At 41.7% G+C, this 18,799-nt stretch overlaps 1 protein-coding gene across 1 annotated transcript in view; it reads left to right on the forward strand.

Moving 5' to 3' along the window:
* LOC149167487 (Haloacid dehalogenase-like hydrolase (HAD) superfamily protein) overlaps positions 1-18,799 on the forward strand; it is a 413,892-nt gene that overhangs the window by 309,385 nt on the left and 85,708 nt on the right. Inside the window, exons 6-7 of the mRNA XM_089430500.1 lie at positions 13,859-13,934; positions 14,067-14,139. Coding sequence (XP_089286626.1) covers positions 13,859-13,934; positions 14,067-14,139 — 149 coding nt within the window. The remainder of the gene's footprint in view (positions 1-13,858; positions 13,935-14,066; positions 14,140-18,799) is intronic.

Below are 18,799 nucleotides of genomic sequence, written 5' to 3' on the forward strand. Positions count from 1 at the left end.
AGGCAAGACACTGGCCCAAGCGGGGATTGCGCTGGGATTTCGCAGTGTTTGCTGGAGTCAGGGCACTCAGTGGATCAGTTGTGACTTGGAGAACGAGGTAAACCCTCGTATGTATTTCTTGCTACCGAGATTTCTCTGAAAGGTTAGCCGGTGTGAGAAGCAACTTGTTGTACTTAGATTTTGCTTGCTTAATAATACAAACCCTCTATCTGCTGCACCGGTTTTCCTAAGTTGGGTTTTTCCGGGGACGTGTTACCTAAAATAACGGTGTCCCTTGTGTGTTTGTCTCATATATTTTTAGTTTATGATTTGTATGTCAGTGTAGTCTGCAGTAGTGCTTTTCATTACTGTTTATAAATTAAATAACTTGTTGAGTGTAATAACAAGTAGGAAATGGTAAATCAGTGATTGCAGTAGGATTTTTGATGTGTAGAGTCAAAAATTTTCACATGGTATCAGAGCATTGCAGATCATAAGACACTGAAGACATCAGCCAGGAGATCCACTGAATTTGTTGCAATGAAGCAACTATCCTGAGTGACAGTGTTGTTTCAGAGGCAGAGGAGCAACTGAAGGAGTGACGCAGAGGCTCACGCAGTGCCTGCGTCAGAATTTCGAGCCTGTAGAGGGTGACGCAGTACCCGAGAGGAGCTCACGCAGTGACTACATCAGCTCTCTGGGCCAGCGCAGAGCCTGCAAGGCTCAAATCAGTCAGTTGACGGGGCTGGAGGAGCAGTGCAAATTCGATCTAAGGAGTTGGTGGGACGATGTTGCTGTTGGTACAGAACAATGTCTGTGGAGACAAAGCCGAGGTAGAGGAAGTCAGTGCCTTGATAGATTTCTAGCCAAAGAAATCTAGATTTGGGTTGCTGAACAGTAGCAAAGGAGGATTGGAGAGGAGTGATTCGACATTTGGCGGGAGGATTTCCGTGAAGGAAATCAGGACTCAGAGGGAGTCTAGAGGATCTTGTTCCTTAGAGGATTTCTAGCGCCGAAGAAATCCAAATCCGAGTCTTGCTGGAGTAGCAGCAGGAGAGGGAGAAGAGAACCAATCTTACATTTGGTTGAGCAAGAATGGCAGTGAATGGACTGAGGGATCAGGACAGATTGGATGGAGCATCCAATTTTGTCATCTGGAAGGCCAGGATCCTGGCAATCCTAGACAAGAATCGCATCAAGGACTATGCCTTGAAGGTAGTTGTTGTTCCGGTCGACGTTGATCTGCTGAAGAAGTACGAGGAGGCCCAGGCGAAGGCTAAGTGCATGATTTTAGATGAGGTCAAAGATCATGTGGTCCCACACATTGCTGAGAAGGAAACAAGAAGGGAGATGTGGGAGGCGTTGACCACCTTGTACTAGGGGACTTCCATTCAACAAAAAATGCTATTGGAGAATCAACTGAGACAGTACCAGATGCAGAAGGGAGAAGAGATCGATCCCTTCCTTCTTAGGTTGCAAGGGATTTGAGACTAGCTAACTTTTGTGGGATCTACACCAGATCCTGAGTTCATGCTCAGGACTGCCCTGAATGCAGCCACCGAAGACTGGGAGACATTTGTCTAGAGTATCTTGGGTAGAGCTTCTCTACCCATTTGGGAGGAGATGTGGGCAACTCTTTGACAAGAAGAGATCAGGAGGCTGACCAAGGCAGGGAGTAGCGGTAGAGGAGCCCAGGTCAAGAAGGAGGAGGAGGATGCAGCTCTCGCATCATCAGGACAACAAGGGCGACAAAAAAGGAAGAAAAAGGATATATCCAAGGTCAGATGCTTCAAGTGTGGGGAACTAGGACATTTTGCCACTCAGTGCCCCCGGAAGAAGGGCAAGGAAGAGGCTTCTAACTCGAAGGCTGCTCCAGCAAAAGATGATAAGGAGGATGATGATGAGGATTGTGCCATGAGTGCTCATGCTCCTTTGGAGAAGAGGTGGGGCGACATTGAGTTGTAGTTGAGAGGACTACATGGGGGTAGGATCCTTGAGGTGCCCAAACTCTTGGATCACATACGGCTACGAGAGCCCTTAATGACAGTAGCAGAATGACGGGAGTCAATTGGTGCGAGGGATGATGGAGCAACAGTGGCAGAGCTAGAGTGCCAGAGTCTGAAGCAACGCAGTGGAGGTTGCAGCAATGCGAGAGGCTCAGAGTAGATTGCAGCAATGCAGTAGCAGTAGAGGTCAACAGAAATTAGCAGCAGAGGTAGCTTCAGCATCACGAGGTATCTAGAATGACAAGTGTGTCAACTTTTGGGTGGCTTTTCAGTTGCTTACTTCTCAGCAACTGAGTTGCAGTGCAACAGTTAGCAGTGGTAGCAATGTTGCACGAAGCGGGAGCGAAGCGGAAGCGCGAAGTGGAAGCGCGGAGCGCGGAAGCGTCATTTTCCAAAAATCTAGGGAGCGAAGCGTCCGCGGAAGCGTCTGCTATATATATATATTTTTATATATTTTTTTGCATTTATACTCAAAACAAACATCCCAAATACCAAATTAATTGTAGAAGACATGAAAACATGCATATTTTTGCATAAATCAAGATAGATATGGCATCCATGATTCCATTGTAGTTACTAGTATGTACAACAATCATCTATATTCTAGCTATTACAAACATACATCAAATTTTTAAGCATATTATAAAACATAAAACTATAAAAAGTATTAACCCGCGTATATGAAGACCTAGACCTTGCTGTAGCAAAACCGTGAATTGTAGGAGGCTTGAGGAGGAACCTTAAGGCTTAAGCCCCACCAGCAGTACATTGAATACCTAGTAGATCAGCATAGGTGGAAGCATAGTTGGACATAAGATCACAGTGATTTGAAGCAAGGTAAGGGCAACAAACTACATTAGCAAGAATTGCAGACTTTACAAGGAAGTCTCTCAGATCTACTCTCACAGTGTATTGATAATTTGATACTGCACCTCTGGAATAATTGGACGTTCGTTATATGGCTATGCTCTTGCTCCTGGTATGATTTACCAATAGTGTCATATGATCATTGGCATATGCTTCAGTATGATTCTTTGCATTATGACATTTGTTCATGACATCAATTCAATATGGACATGTCACTTGCTTCAGTCATATATATGTTATCGTTTCTCATATAGATCAATATTGGTATGGCTTCCCAATATTGGCAATGATGGGTATAAACCTATAAGCAGAGACTTCTTCATTCTTATATGCACTTAGCATTATGTATGGATATCACTGCTCAAATAGCTTGAGTATGGTATTGCTATGTTCTAATTACAGCAGTATATGAATATATAGAAGTGCATCCATCAGTTCAGTAGATGACTGCGCTTCCGGTTGCGCCACGCAATCCGCCCTTTTTCAATGTATATTCATTGAGTTGACATTGTATTCAGAGCAGTAAGACCGTATATTCAGGCTACAATGCTCAAGTTATATGGTATTAGGAATCCTATATGAGAATGATGTCATATTGGTGGGTTGCGTCCAGGTTGCGTCCAGGTTGCGTGCAGGTTGCGTCCAGGTTGCGTCCAGGTTGCGTGCAGGTTGCGTCCAGGTTGCGCGATTCCGGGGGGCCGCAACCTCAAATGGCAGGAATCGTTTTGTTAACCCGGAATCGCGCCACCTCAAAAACGGAATCGCGCTTCCAGTGTGGATTCCGGGACGCTTCGCTCCGATCCGCGATTCTGGGTTTGGATCCGGCGGGGGGGGGGGCGATTCCTGCAACACTGAGTGGTAGTGCTATGGGTAGCGTGATGTAGCATATTGAGGGAGTTGCAGTACAAATGTAGCAGTGACAGTGGCAGTGTCATGGGCAGCAATACAGGATGCAACAGTGCAGTGGATGAAGGGAAGTAGGCCAAGCTTTAGCAACACAGAGGACCGATGTCGTGGATCAGCATGATGCTTCTAATTGGAAGTATTGCTAGAGCACATTCCTCGCTAAGAGAGAGTGTTGATTTTGGGTAGCATCAGATGTGCTCTAGCTCCGAAATTTTGTGGAGGGGCTAGAATACACGAGATCTCCAAGACCCATAAATCATTTGGAGAAATTCCACTTGGATTGTGAGTTATTAAAATAATTAATATTTTTAATGGGTTCCTAAGTCTAAATTTAGGAAAATAAAAATATTAATGGGTATTAATAAAAATATGGGTGAGAAGCTTCTAAGAGACAATGATTAAGTCTGTTTTAATCTTAGCCGTTGATTAGGGACTTAATCTCAGCCGTTGATTCGTCAATAGGAAAAGTATAAGAGGAGGCTTGAGGGTCAGTTGGAGATACACCAAGTGATCAAATCAGTGCGATTTTTCTGGGGCGTGGTTTGCTGAGAAAATCGAACTAGTGATCTAAGTTGCAGTAAAAGGGGAAAAAGTAGAGATTTGGATCGGAAAGGAGTTCCGAGCCAAAGAGTACCAGGCAGAGAGGCAGCGTAGAGGCCTACGTAACCCAGGAAGGGGCTCACGCAGTGCTGACGCAGGCCAAGAGGGTCTCTTGCAGTGGCAGTGCAGGATATTCGTCAAAAGTTCGAGATTTTGCTGGAGAAGCGAGGTTCTGAGCCGGGAGGGCTGAACAATAGTCTTCCTCCAGCAAATTGATCCAGCAGAAGGGGTGACGCAGTCTCCTAGAGGCAAGACGTTGGCCCAAGCAGGGATTGCGTTGGGATTTCGCAATGTTTGCCAGAGTCAGGCCACTCAGTGGATCAGTTGTGACTTGGGGAACAAGGTAAACCCTCCTATGTATTTCTAGCTGTCGAGATTTCTCTGAAAAGTTAGCCGGTGTGAGAGGCAACCTATTGTACTTAGATTCTGCTTGCTTAATAATACAAACCCTCTATCTGTTGCACCGGTTTTCCCAAGTTGGGTTTTTCTGGGGACGTGTTGTCCAAAAATAACGGTGTCCCTTGTGTGTTTGTCTCATATATTTTCAGTTTATGATCTGTATGTCAGTGTAGTCTGCAGTAGTGTTTTTCATCACTGTTTATAAATTAAATAACTTGTTGAATGTAATAACAAGTAGGAGATGATAAACGAATGATTGCAGTAGGATTTCTGATGTGTAGATTCAGAAATTTTCACACCTGGACATCTTCTCGCTCAGCACGACGTATCGATACGCTGTCAAGATTGAGCAGAAGTTTAAAAAGAAAAAGTGAGACTTTGGATTTGCGATCCGAAGCAAGGAAAATGCGTCCCCAAACCACAGAGAAAAGGACAAATCCAAGGCGGGGCGACCCTGGACAACTCGCCGAAGCCACAAGCAAAGAAGAACACCACGAAGACGATGAAGGACATTGGAAAATGGTGTGAGTTCCATAAGAGCTCCATTCACAACACAAGTGAGTGTTGGGCCAAGCAGTCACTGGTGGCCGAGCTGAAGGCTTTTGAATCAGACACATTTTCCAACTCTGATTCGGAACCCAACAAGGGGAATGACAAAAGGAAACAGATCGTTGACACGGAGCCCAGTGCCACTGTGGCCACCACTAAGATCCAGAAGAATGAGCCCGAAGATCTAGAGGAGGGGGAACGTCTCTTCCACTCATAAATGTGGGTGAAGGGTTTTCCGCTGTAGTTCATTGTCGACAACGAGAGCCAAAAGAACCTCATTTCAGCAGAGGTCGTGAAGCAGTTGGGCCTACCAACTACAACACATCTGTAGTTGTACACCATCGGGTGGCTTCACCAAGGACGAGATCTCTGCGTCAGCTAGCAATGTCGCCTTCCCTATAGCATGAAGCCCTTCACGGATGAGATACTGTGTGATGTTGCTCCTCTTGAAGTTTGTGATTTATTAATAGGACAACCATAATTGTGGAAGCGACATGCTATATATGAGTCTAAACCTCGCTCTGTGATTATTACTTTGGGCGATAAGTTGTACAAGATTACCGCCATCTCTTTGATCACTGAAAAGCAATGCAGTAAGATCATTTCCTAGTCCAGGAAATTTGTTTTCCTTATGATTCGCCCTCAGGGAAAGAAGAAGGTTGTGGAAACATCTTCCAGACAGGGCTCCTCCACATAACAGCAGCAGATGGACAAGGTCGTAGAGGAGTACAGGGACATTTTTCGCCTCACCTACAGGGGTACCCTTGCACTGTCAGGTCAAGCACTCCATTGATCTGACCCTAGGTGCGTTGCTACCCAATGGACTGATCTATGGATGCTCTGTTCTAGAGAATGATGAGATCAAGAGGCAAATTCATGAGTTGTTGCATAAAGGGCACATTAGGCCAAGCTCATCACCTTGTGGGAGCCCGATTGTATTGGTACAAAAGGACGGGACCTGGAGACTCTATATTGACTATCGGGCGTTGAACAAGATCACTGTCCGAAATAGGTACCCAATCTCACAGATTGATGACCTTCTGGGCCAACTCAAGGGGGCCAAATATTTTAGCAAGATTGACTTGAAGTTTGGTTATCACCAGGTGCCTATCGAACCCTCCGATGTGTGGAAGACTGCCTTCAAATCCAAGGAGGGCCTTTTCGAATGGTTGGTCATGCCTTTCGGGTTGACAAATGCCCCCGCAACCTTCATGAGATTGATGGACAACATCTTGCGACCCTTCACCAATGCATTCGTGGTGGTGTATTTAGATGACATCTTGATCTTCAGCCAGAGTTGGGAAGAACACCTCCACCATATTCAACAGGTCCTTCAAACCCTGCGACAACACAAACTGTGTGCTAATTTGGAGAAATGCACTTTTGGTATGACCCAGGTTCAATATCTGAGGTACATCATTGATGAGCAGGGTGTGCATGTGGACCCAACCAAGATACAAGTCATTCGAGATTGGCCAGCCCCAACCACTCTAACAGAGCTCCGCAACTTTCTGGGTCTTGCCAATTTCTATCGCAGGTTCGTGTTGGGGTTCTCTCATATCACTTGGCCTTTAAGTCAAGTCACCAAGAGCAGAGCAAAAGCAAAGTTCTTTTGGTCCGAATCCCAACAGAAGGCATTTGCCAAGTTGAAGCATCATCTCTGCTCTGCACCAGTGCTCACATTACCATACCTGCAACAACCATTTGAGATCGAGACAGATGCCTCCGACTATGCTATTGGTGCAGTTCTTACTCAGCAGGGGCATCCAGTGGCATATCACAGTGAGACACTTTCAGACACAATCCGAAAGTATCCCACCTATGACAAAGAGATGTATTCCATTATGCAGGCTTGCCGACAATGGAAGCATTACATTATGGGGAAGGAAACAATCATCCACACAGACCACCGACCCCTGCAGTTCATACAGGCACAAGGGAAGTTGCAAAACGATCGACATCATAAATGGTCAACATACCTGCAACAGTTCCATTTGAACATTAAATACAAGAAGGGCAACACCAATAATGTAGCAGACTGCCTCAGCCGACCACTGATCATGGCGCTGACCACTGTGCTAGACTCTTGTGGGCACGAGACTGCGGGGTGGCTGCATCTGTACAAGAGTGATCTAGAATTCGGCAGCACATACTAGACACTCCTGGAAGGTAAAGAAGTTCCAAATTTCCACCTCTAGGATGCACTATTATGCCACCTGGGACACATCTGTGTTCCTTCAAGCGAGTGTGCCAAGATGATTTGGGAGGCGCACTACATTCGGGTCGCTGGACATTTCAGGGTAGAGAAAACAATGGCAGTGCTGCAGAAGTATTTTTATTGGCTGAACCTTTGACAGGATGTTGGGAAGTACATCAGATCCTGCACTTCCTGCGTCATTGCCAAACCGACCATCAAGAAGCAAGGCCTATATACTCCTCTGCCTACTCCTAGTCGACCTTGGGAATCCATCTCCATGGATTACATGTCGGGCCTTCCTTCTACTAAGCATGGCAACGACTGCGTTTTTGTGGTCGTCGATAGATTCTCTAAGATGGCCATTCTGGCAGCCTGCAAGAAGAGTATCACAGCAAAAGCCACTGCTAAGCTCTTCTTTGAACGAGTGTGGGTACATTTTGGGATCCCACAATCCATTATCTCAGATTGGGACAGTAGGTTCCTAAGTACATTTTGGTCAAGTCTCTGGTCGATGTTGGATACCAAGCTCACTAAGTCCACGACTTTCCACCCCCAAACTGATGGCCAAACAGAGGTCGTCAACAGGATGATCGTACACATTCTGCGTATGTACAACTCGAAGCATCCACGCACATGGGATGAAAGCCTCCCCTATGTCCAACATAGCTACAACAAAGCTCTCCATAGCTCAACTGGCCACAACCCCTTTCAGGTGGGGTTGGGATTCCAGCCACTATGTCCCATTGATGTGGCCATACCATTTGCAGCTACTCAGGCAAATTCGGCTCATGTCCAGTCTAAAGCTGACAGGGCTAACAACTTCAATGCGCGCATTTAGCACATTCACCAGTAGGTCCATGGCATATTGGACAGAGCTAATGTTAAGTACAAGCAGCGTCATGATTAGCATCGGATGCCACACAAGTTTCAAGTGGACGACAAAGTTTGGTTACATTTGCAGAAAGAGAGCCTCACTGGGCCCCATCGCAAGTTTCGTCCACTCCGAGATGGGCCTTACACCATCACTAAGGCTGTAGGGGACAATGCTTTCGAGCTCAACATTCCAACATTCCTTGGCCTGCACCCAATGTTCAATGTGGACCGCCTTCGAACATACTTTCCACTATTATTGGACACATCAAACATTGCAGAACAACTCATAACAACAGGGTTAAACCCAGACTGCATGGAACAGACCACGACTGATCAGGGCATGGACACGTAGATCGAGAGCACTCACTAGCAGAAGATCCAACTGTATCAGGTTGTCAAAGTTGGCCAACTCCTGCACCAAGGCAAGTGGTTCACCAAAGACCAAGTTCAACAAAAGTTTCACCATCTCATGGAGGCACTCAACACAATGGGGACCATTGCTTCTTAAGGGGGGAGGACTGATCCAGGTGGATATTGGTGGCCACCCGCCTATTCCACTTGGACACCCATTGTTGTTTCTTTTCATTTTCCTTAATTGTAGCACAACTTACTATTTTTGGCAGTTTTTCGGGTCCTAAACTTCCAGAGCCGTTTTGAGGGACTAAAAGACATTTTTAGGGAAAACAGAGAGGCTAGAAAAGTTGCAATCTAGTTTACTTGTTACTTTTCAGCCTCCTCTTCGAGATCTTCAAAAATAGGTATTATGATAGCCAAACAGAGATCGTATGCCAAAGTTACGACTACGGGAATTTGACGTACCAATTTACCCAAACAGGGCCCACAGTTTTGGCGCTTCACCTCCTAGGGTTAGGTTTTTGGATGTTAAGGGTTTTTCATTGTTTCTTAATAATAAATAGGCCTTTGAGCCTCATTGTAACTCAGTTAAGAGGCATGTAGCCGCCACATCTCTTCTCAGAGATAAGCTACCATTGCCCAAGCTAGTTTATTTTTATTTCTGTATGTAAGCATATTTCAGTGCTTTGATTTTAATGAAATGAAGTTCCATTTCTCCTGCATCTTTGTGTATATGGGTATTTCTGTATTTTTTTGCATTCCTCTGGAAGTCCGGATCAATTCAAGATGATGATGTCAACAACAAGGATAAAATTAGAGGAAATTTCAGCCTAAAAATGACCTCCTAAGGAAAAATCAAGAAATTAATAAAAATTACCATGTAGACAATTTTTAAATATTATTTTACTTTTATCTATATACCACAATATTTATTAGCACGAGATTTAATAAAAAAATTTAATATACTATTTCTAATTTTTTACTTTTATCAAAATCCCTCGATATATATATATATATGTCTATATATAAGTTATATTTAACCAATTTTGGTGTTTTTAATGCCATTGCCTACGGAGGCCAGAATTTTGCCCGAAATATATTTTTTGGCAGGAATCCTGTAATTTGTCATTTATGGAATACGTTTTTAACTATTTAACTATTTTTTAACTATTTAACTATTTTATATTTAACTATATATTTTATATTTTTGGCTGAAATTTGGTAATTTGTCCTTTTTGGAATACATTTTTTACTATTTGACTATTTTATATTTAACTATATATTTAATATTTTCGAGTTGTCTTTAAGTGTGACTTTTGAAAAGTTTTCCGATTTATTTTATGATCTTGTCTAGAATCTGGTGGGGATTCATTGAAATCACTAGTTTGATGGGTGAACTCTACACAATTGAAGTGCTCCATGGGTTTTTTTGGGCGTTGAATCCATATATGCAGTCAAAAAACCAATTTAAACAACACAAATCAAGATTTCACCACAAAGTTTTCCGTCGGATTCCAGCCAAAAATCCACTAGAAACTCCAAAAAATCGCACTTAAAGACAACTCCTTATATTTTTGGCTTGAGTTCAGTAATTTTTCCTTTTCGGAATACATTTTTTAACTATTTAACTATTTTATATTTAACTATATATTTATATTTATCTATTTTTTTACTATTTAATTATTTTATATTTAGTTATAATTGTTTATATTTATATTTTATATTTAACTATATATATATATATATATATATATATATATATATATATATATATATATATATATTGTATTTTGACTGCATATATGGGTTCAACACCCTGAAAAACCCCCGGGGCACTTCGATTGTGAAGAGTTCACCCATCAAACTTGTGATTTCAATGAATCCGTGCCGGATTCTAAACAAATTAGATCGGAAAATAAACCATAAAACTTTTCAAAAAGTTTCACTTATAGACCACGCCTTTTTTTTGGAGTTGTCTATAAGTGAGACTTTTTGGAGTTTTTGGCGAATTTGTGGCTGGAATTCGATGAAAAAAATTGTGCTCAAATCTCTATTTGTGCTATTTAATCTGGTATTTTGACTGCATATATGGATTCAACACCCTCAAAAACCCCTAGGGCACTTCGATTGTGAAGAGTTCACTCGACAAACTTGTGATTTCAATGAATCCTTGCCGTATTCTAGACAAATTAGATCGGAAAATAAACTGGAAAACTTTTCAATAAGTCTCACTTATAGACGCCACCTTTTTTTCTGGTGTTTTTTTGTGGCATGGTTATTAATGTCAAATGGGTTTGCATTTTTAATTTATAGTTTTTCACTAATATCAAGATTTACATTTCATTAATAACATTTTTTATATTCTAATTCATATGGGTAAAGTAGGTAAATAATATTAATAAAATATTTCACCAATACCCAAATTAATAATAAAAATTTCACCGATACCCGAATTAATAATAAAATATTTCACGGATACCCAAATTAAACAATTTAAAATTATTTAAGACATGTACCTCTTTTAAATTTAAAGGATTTTGATTGGTATATATATTATGACATGGAAATTACATGAAAATTTCATAGGCACTTTTAAGCTGAAATTTCCTCTAATGTAGTTTTGGAGGAAAAGATAGAAAACTATTTTTTTAATTATATTTTTGTATTATGTCCTTATAGATTTACTCAAAATTAAAGTGTAATTCCGCATTCAACAAGCACCCACTCTTAGTACTTTTATGTTTTAATAAATCCACAATGAGATAAACTAGAAATATATGAAAACAAGTTCTTGAAATGTTTTTTTATTATGTATTTCCTGTTTATCTCACCATGGGTCTATCAAAATTATGTAGAGTGGGTACTCATTGCATGTTGAATTTAATTCCGCATCCAATGAGATCTTACACTTGAAATTTGAGTGAACCTATAAGGAAATAAGTCAAAAATACGATAAAAGGGATAGTTTCATTTATTTCCCTTTGAAAATTCATTACTCTTATTTTATTATTTAACTATATTTTTAATATTTAACTGCAATGTTAGTTTTTTAGCGTCGAACATGTGTTTTAGTCTCGACTTTGGTCAAAGAGGCTAAGAAAATTAGAGCTCCAGAACCGAGAAAAAGTTCCATCAGAAAACACTTAGAGATGACTCAATTAAGTTAATTAATCAATAATTAAATATTTCCTAAGTTTAAATTAGGAAAAATGATTAATTAACATGAATTAATTGAGAAAGATAAGATTTCTCTAGAAGCTCACATGGATCAACTCAAAGATGATCTTAGCCATTGATGAGGATTTAATCATGGTCGTTTGTGAGCCAACGAGAAGATTATAAAAGGAGGTTGATGGGGGTGGAACAAGACATCTTGAGAGATCAATTTCCTTGGTAGATCGATCTATCCAGCGGCAATCGCTGAGCAAGGAAGAGGAGTTCGAGCTAGAGGGGAAGCAAAGTTAGTGAGGGGCAGAGATAGTGATTCCGGAGGAGATTCCAGTTTCAGAGAGGCAGCAGCAAGTGACAAAAGTATTGCACAATGAAGCTGCACAATAGCTTCAGTGAGTAGTTTGATTTAGCTGAGAGGGAGGTCAATTAAGTTTCCAGAGGCCGGGATAATTTTCCAGAGGTTTGGAGAGTCACTTCCAGCAGCAGAGACAGGTAGGACGACTGGATCAAAGGCTGAACAGAGCCACACGTGCGAGGGGCAGCGCGGGGTTTTCGCAGAGGGCATGCGCAAGGGTTTGGACGACCAGAATTTCTGACCAGAGTAGTGCCAGGATTGCTTGTGGAGTGAGAGAATTTTCTGTCTAATATTTTTGCCAGATATTTGCTGACTGGATAACCAGTTGGGCATCCATAGATTGTACTTAGATTAATTCGCTGCATAATAATAACACCCTCATCTACTACACCAATTTTCCCGCATTGGGTTTTTTTGGGGACATTTGTCCAAAAATAACCGTGTCAAATTTTTGTGTGCATGCTCTATATTTCTCAGTGTCCAACATTTTATTTTCTGCAGTTTTATGGTGAAAATTGCAGTTATGATTTTATTCGTTATTTGCCATAGCAAATAAATTGCACTTAATTTTTAATCAGTTAGAAGAATAATTTCCAGTTACTGCAATATATTAAAAATTTCACATGCAACACAATGGAGTATTTTAAGTACAAGGAGTACTTCCTTTAGTACTCTTCTAATTCCTTTTAACCAAGGATTGACTGTTCCTTACCATACTCCAATTTATTGATGAGTAGTCAATACTTACCATAGTACCATTTATTGATGAGTATGCCAATTATCCTAAGTCAATGCTCGCTATACTCAGTGAATTTTCTTGCATTGAAAGGATTTTTTTCTTTTCTATTATAGAGTTTAGTATGGGTATGCTGAATCAATTGCCTTGGCATGTAAGATTATGATAACAATGATTTGATTAGTATGCCCTCAATAGGCAACAATAGATAGAAAATTTGCATTATTCTCAATTTAACTAATTTCATTACAGATGGAACTGATCGATGTCACCTGGAAGGGTGAAAACAAATATGAGTCTGAGAAATGATGCTCTCAAAACTTGAAGAAATAAGGAAATAACATCTCTGTATATAGATCTATGAGCAGGATGGATTTTTTGCATGCATGATGTGCATACAATTGTGTGGTCGGAAGTTTTGAAATTTTTGTCTTATGTTTTCTTACTTTATTGTCTTATTTATTATTTCCTGGGGGCCATCCATGCTTAATTATTTTTACAGTATGGAAATTGCATTTCTGTACTGGAATCTTGTAGGAAGCATCTGGCAAAAAATCTCTAGATATTTTCATACAGGAAACTTCTGGCATTGTTTCTAGAGCTTTCCTAGGCATGTTGATAATCAAAAACATTTCCTTCAAGATATTCCAGATACGTAGGAACCAACTCAGTAGATGTTATGCCTTCACAAAGGACCTGCTGTCAAATGTTACATGTAGAAAATATTAGTTTGTCTTGTGTTCTTATATGCATGGGAAAAGTATGACAAAATGGGGTCCCGTTGTCTTCGAGAAATATATTATTTTCAGTGCTGTATCATGCTATCAATACTGTAGGACTTTAAGTTTCTTCGTTTGTGTATCCAGCATTTCTCACGAGGTGATGTGTGGAAGCTTCCAACTGGATCATATGAAGTTCTCAGTCATTTGAAGGATGCTGGAGGTTGTAGGAAACATGCACTTCCCAAGGCATTGTAGTTATTTACGTTTACTGGAATCATTGCATCTGTCTTATTAATGACATATTCTTGACATCATTTGGGAATACCTCTAATCAAGTGAGTTGCTGTTACAGTGAAGTTGGCTGTTGTTTCAAACTTTGACAACCGTTTGAGGCCAATATTGGAAGAGTTGAATGTCGCAAAACTGTAATATTTTATTTCTCTGTTTCCACATGATCACATCTTTATTTTTCATTGTTGATATCTTTAATTTTATATTTTACATGGTAGCAAAAATTGGTGGGGCAAGAAAATATTTGTCATTCTATTGTTTATCATTTTCCCTTTATCCACAATAAAAAGCAACAGGTTATTTATTTAGTTATTGTTCTAGTTATCAGAACATGTCCAACGCACACATAGTTTATCAAAACTTAACCTTATTTAAAACTACATTTCAAGTTTGACTTCAATATATTTCAGTCAACTCTGTTTGGGAATTCATTCCAATTCCATTAACTTGTACATTACCATTTCTCTTGTTGATGACATGCGACATGCAGGGAATAGAGAATCATTAGAGAAATTTTGAGGTAAGCAAATATACCTTGAAACAAAAAATGTGCTATCAACATCTATTCTATTTAAAAAGAACCAATAGAGTTCAAGATGGTGATGTCAACCGTAAGGGAAAAAAGTTTTGGAGGAAAAGAAAGAAAACTACTATTTTTAATCATATTTTTGTATTATCTCTTTATAGATGTATTCAAAATTCAAGTGTAGACACCTGTTGGATGCTGAATTAAAAACTCTGCATCCAACAAGCACTCACTCTTCATACTTTTGATAGATATACACAATCAGATAAACTGGAATATTAATGAATTTAAGCTTATTAAAAATGTGTTTAGGCCTTAAATATGCCGCTGTCAAGAAATACTTCAGAATTTAAAATTAGGACAGAGATGAAGCAAGAGGGTTAGAGAGAAAACCAAGAGGCCTTAAGGCCTTGTAGATGGCTAATGAGGCTTCCAATGGACTTGAGAACCTGTAACCACCACATTAGCTCTAAAAAATGCTACAAAACCAAATGTTAGAGATAAAAAATCAAATCAATGACTGAATAATGGCTGAATGAGGGCTAGGATGAGAGGCTAAGGTTAGGGAAAACCCCAAACCAGGGCTAGGGGAGGCAAACAAGGGCAGAAAAGAGGGAGAAAAGGCTTTAGAAGGCCACGACAAGGGAGAGCAAGCCCAGAATGCCTAACGTGGGCAAGGGAAGGCCCTAGAGGGCCTGCAGCTAAGGGCTAAGCCCTTTAGGGCTGCAACTAGGCAAGAATGGGAGGTCGAGGGCTTCGAAGCGCAGCCCAAGGCTGTGGCCAAGCGAGAGAGAGGGGGTCGAGGCCCTTAGAGGGCTAGACGGCTACCCTAGAGGGGGATCGAGGGCCTTAAGAGGCCATGACCAACCCTAAAAAGGCTGCGACCAAGGGAAAAAGGAGGACCGAGGGCCTTAGAAGGCTACTAGGCCTCACGGCTAAGCCAAAAATGGAGGACGGCTAGGCCTTAGGGCCTGTTACCCACCACCTGTGGGTAGTATGCATAGGAGAAAATTTTTCTCCCAGATGGTCCTCAGCCGATAGCCAACAACCCTTTGCAGCCACCAGATAGCTCGATGTGCCATTATCTTTGCCACCTGAGCTGACTATGTGGTCCCTTGCTCATTTGTTATGATCGTATGTTTTATGGTGGGCCTCCCGAACCAGAAGGTATGGCTTTTCATTGGTATAGTTGAGTAATTTCCCTTACTTATCAGGGACACTTTTGTGCATGGATTGATGGGGGGATCGGTGGAAAGAGTGGGCTAGGTCTGTACTCTTGTCTCCTCTGCCCGATTTAGTGGTTACCCTTATAACCTAGTCTCGTGGGATCTCCTTTACTAGCCATTAGTTTTATGGTTGGCACTACATGGGAAATCCTTATTTTTGTTGCGTGGTCCCGCTTCCCGACTTGCCGAATATCTGCTTCTGAAGAGAGGTATTACTGCCAGATTGATTTCTCTATCGGGTGAGCCAATTTGGCACCCAATTGTACTCAAGAACGCTGCTTAATAATAAAACCCTCAGAACTGCTGCACCAGTTTTCCCGCATTGGGTTTTTTTGGGGACGATTGTCCAAAATAATGGTGTCCCTTGTGTGTTTGTCTATTTCTTTCAGTTGATGATCTGTAGATGGTTGAGAGTGCATTTGTGTTTATTTCAGTATTTATATGGTTAAATAACTTGTTCAATAATTAAACAAATAGGTGAAATAAACCAGATAGTGCAGGAAAATTTCTAATGGGTTAGACTTAGAAATTTCAACAGGGAAGCCCACACCTGGTTATGTAATGTATAGGAGGGAGCAATCGTTGTACATTAGGTGCCCCGACCTTGATTTTTCCACTCTTCTTAATATACCTTTTGCCTTTTATGAATTTTCTTTAATTAACTGCTTGGGGCTCAAAGGACAAGAGCATGAGGTGTAAGATATAACAGTGATTACCCCCTTTTAGGTAGGGTAGTTTATTGCCCTCCAGGGGTTGGGACAATCATGGGTTCTTGAATGATAAAGGTGGCTCATCTAAGGCCAATGGAACCAGGGTGATGGCCATGGATTGGGGTAGAGCTCATGCAATGGATTTTGCCCACGTGCTAATTATTTTGTCCCGACCATCTTTTGCATTTTGTGGTACAATTTTTTGTTAAATGTGACCAATTATGCTTTTCACTTTTTTCTTTTAATTGCTTCAACCTCCGGGGCATCACTCTAGGCCTGACCCAAGGTGAGGGCAAGGGGATAGGGAGGCTAGCCCTATGTGGACCCAGGATGGGAGAAAAGATGAATGGAGGTATAGTGAGTGGAAAGGAAGTAATATGCATGGGTAAAGGAGCAGGACCACACACCCAGAGTTGGGGTTTCCCAAGTGTTGATTTGGGGTAGCATCGGATGTGCTCTAGCCACGAAATTTGGTGGAAAGGTTGGGGCACCTGAGATCTCCAATACCCAAAAAGGATTTGGGCAGATTCTAAACAGATAAGGAAATATTAAAATAATTAATATTTTTAATGGAGTCCCTAAGTCTAAACTTAGGGAAAATAAAATATTAATGTGTATTAATATGAATTTGTGTTAGAGTGGTCCAAAAGGCATGGATCAAGCCAGATCTAATCTTAGCCGTTGATTACGGACTTAATCTCGGCCGTTGATATGTCAACAGGAAAAGTATAAGAGGAGGCTTGAGGGTCACTTGGAGAACACACCAGAGTGATCAGTCATTCTATTCTTTAGAGTGGGGTTTGCTAAGAGAGATAGAATCAGTGATCAAGAAAGCAGCTGAGAGGCATTAAGTACAGAGAAACAGAGAAGGCAGAGATTGTGCCAGGAGAGCAGCGCAATAACCAAGGAGAGTGACGCAGAGCCAGCAAGGGCTCACGCAGGGCCACGCAAAGGCAGCCAAGTGCTGTGCAGAGCACCAGAGAGGCCAGCGTGTCTGACGCAAAGGCCCAGAAAGTTGACGCAGGGCCTCCTGGGGCTGACGCAGGGCAAGCGTGAGACAGAGAGGGGCTGACGCAGTCCAGATTGGGCAGACGCTGGGGTTGCAGAGCAGTTTTGTGCTGAAGAGCTGCCGAAAGGATTTTCCGGGGTTTCAGCGAAGAGATTTCTCTCAAACTGTGAGGTATAGCTGCTAAGGAAATTCTCTGTTGGGTAGGCCAGTTTTGGCACCTAGATTGTACTCTGATATTGCTTAATAAGAAAACCCTCAGATAGTTGCACTGGTCTTCCCGTATTGGGTTTTTCTGGGGACATTGGTCCAAAATAATGGTGTCATGTGGTGTGTTTGTTCTTGTTTCTTTTAGTTGTTGATCTGTAATATGTTGAGCATGCACTGATGTTTATTTTCAGTATTTACTTTGTAAATAACTTGTTAAAGAAAAATAACAAGTAGGTAGAAATAAATCAGAAAAAGTGCATGAAGGGTTTCTAAACTAAGTAAACTTAGAAACTTCAACATGGTATCAGAGCGTGATTGCAGATCACAGGAGGACTAAAAGACATCAGCCGAGTGGAGCAATAGCAACAAAAAACAGTTGTCCCGAGGTGACAGAAGCTGTTTCTAGCAGTGCAGAAGCTAAGAAGTGTGGCGTAGAGCCAACCAGAACCACGCAGAAGAAGTCGGGAGTTGCGCAGAGCCTCAGGGAGGCCAGCGTTGCTGACGTAGAGGGCTAGAGGGTTGACGCAAACCCATCTGGGGTGACGCAGAGCCAGCGTGAGGCTGAGAGGGGCTGACGCAGTTCACAGAGAGGTAGTGGCTGGAGTCTAGAAGGCCACAGAAATATTGTAGAGTGGAGTGGGTGAGGCACTGTAGTCAGAACAGTACCTGACAAAGCAGGGCCAGAGGAGTTGTTACGGAAGGTTTCTATCCGAGGAACCTAGATCAACAGTGCAGTTGCAAAAGACAATCAGAGTAGGAGGCATCTCAACAAGCGACAGAAGGATTTCTAGGAGGGAAATCAGGATTCAGAGGGAGTCTAGAAGAGAAATTCCAGACGAGAAGTAGAGACTTAGAGGAGTCGAACAGAGAACTTCCAGGAGGGAAGTAGAGGAGCATCATGGCACTACACGGGGTAAGAGACCAGGGTAAACTGGATGGAGCATCGAACTTCGCGGTCTGGAAGTGCAGAATCTTATCAGTGCTTGACAGGAATCGTGTCAAGAACTTCGCCTTGAAGGTTATAGCTATCCCAGTCAACCTCAATGATAACAACAAGTACGAAAAGGCGATGGTGAGGGCCAAGTGCATTATCCTTGACGGGGTCAAGGATCATGT

This window comes from Pinus tabuliformis, chromosome 5_1 (genome assembly GCF_031772625.1).
Source record: "Pinus tabuliformis cultivar Carrire ecotype Pingquan chromosome 5_1, CPIR1, whole genome shotgun sequence".
NCBI classification, from domain to species: Eukaryota; Viridiplantae; Streptophyta; class Pinopsida; order Pinales; family Pinaceae; genus Pinus; species Pinus tabuliformis.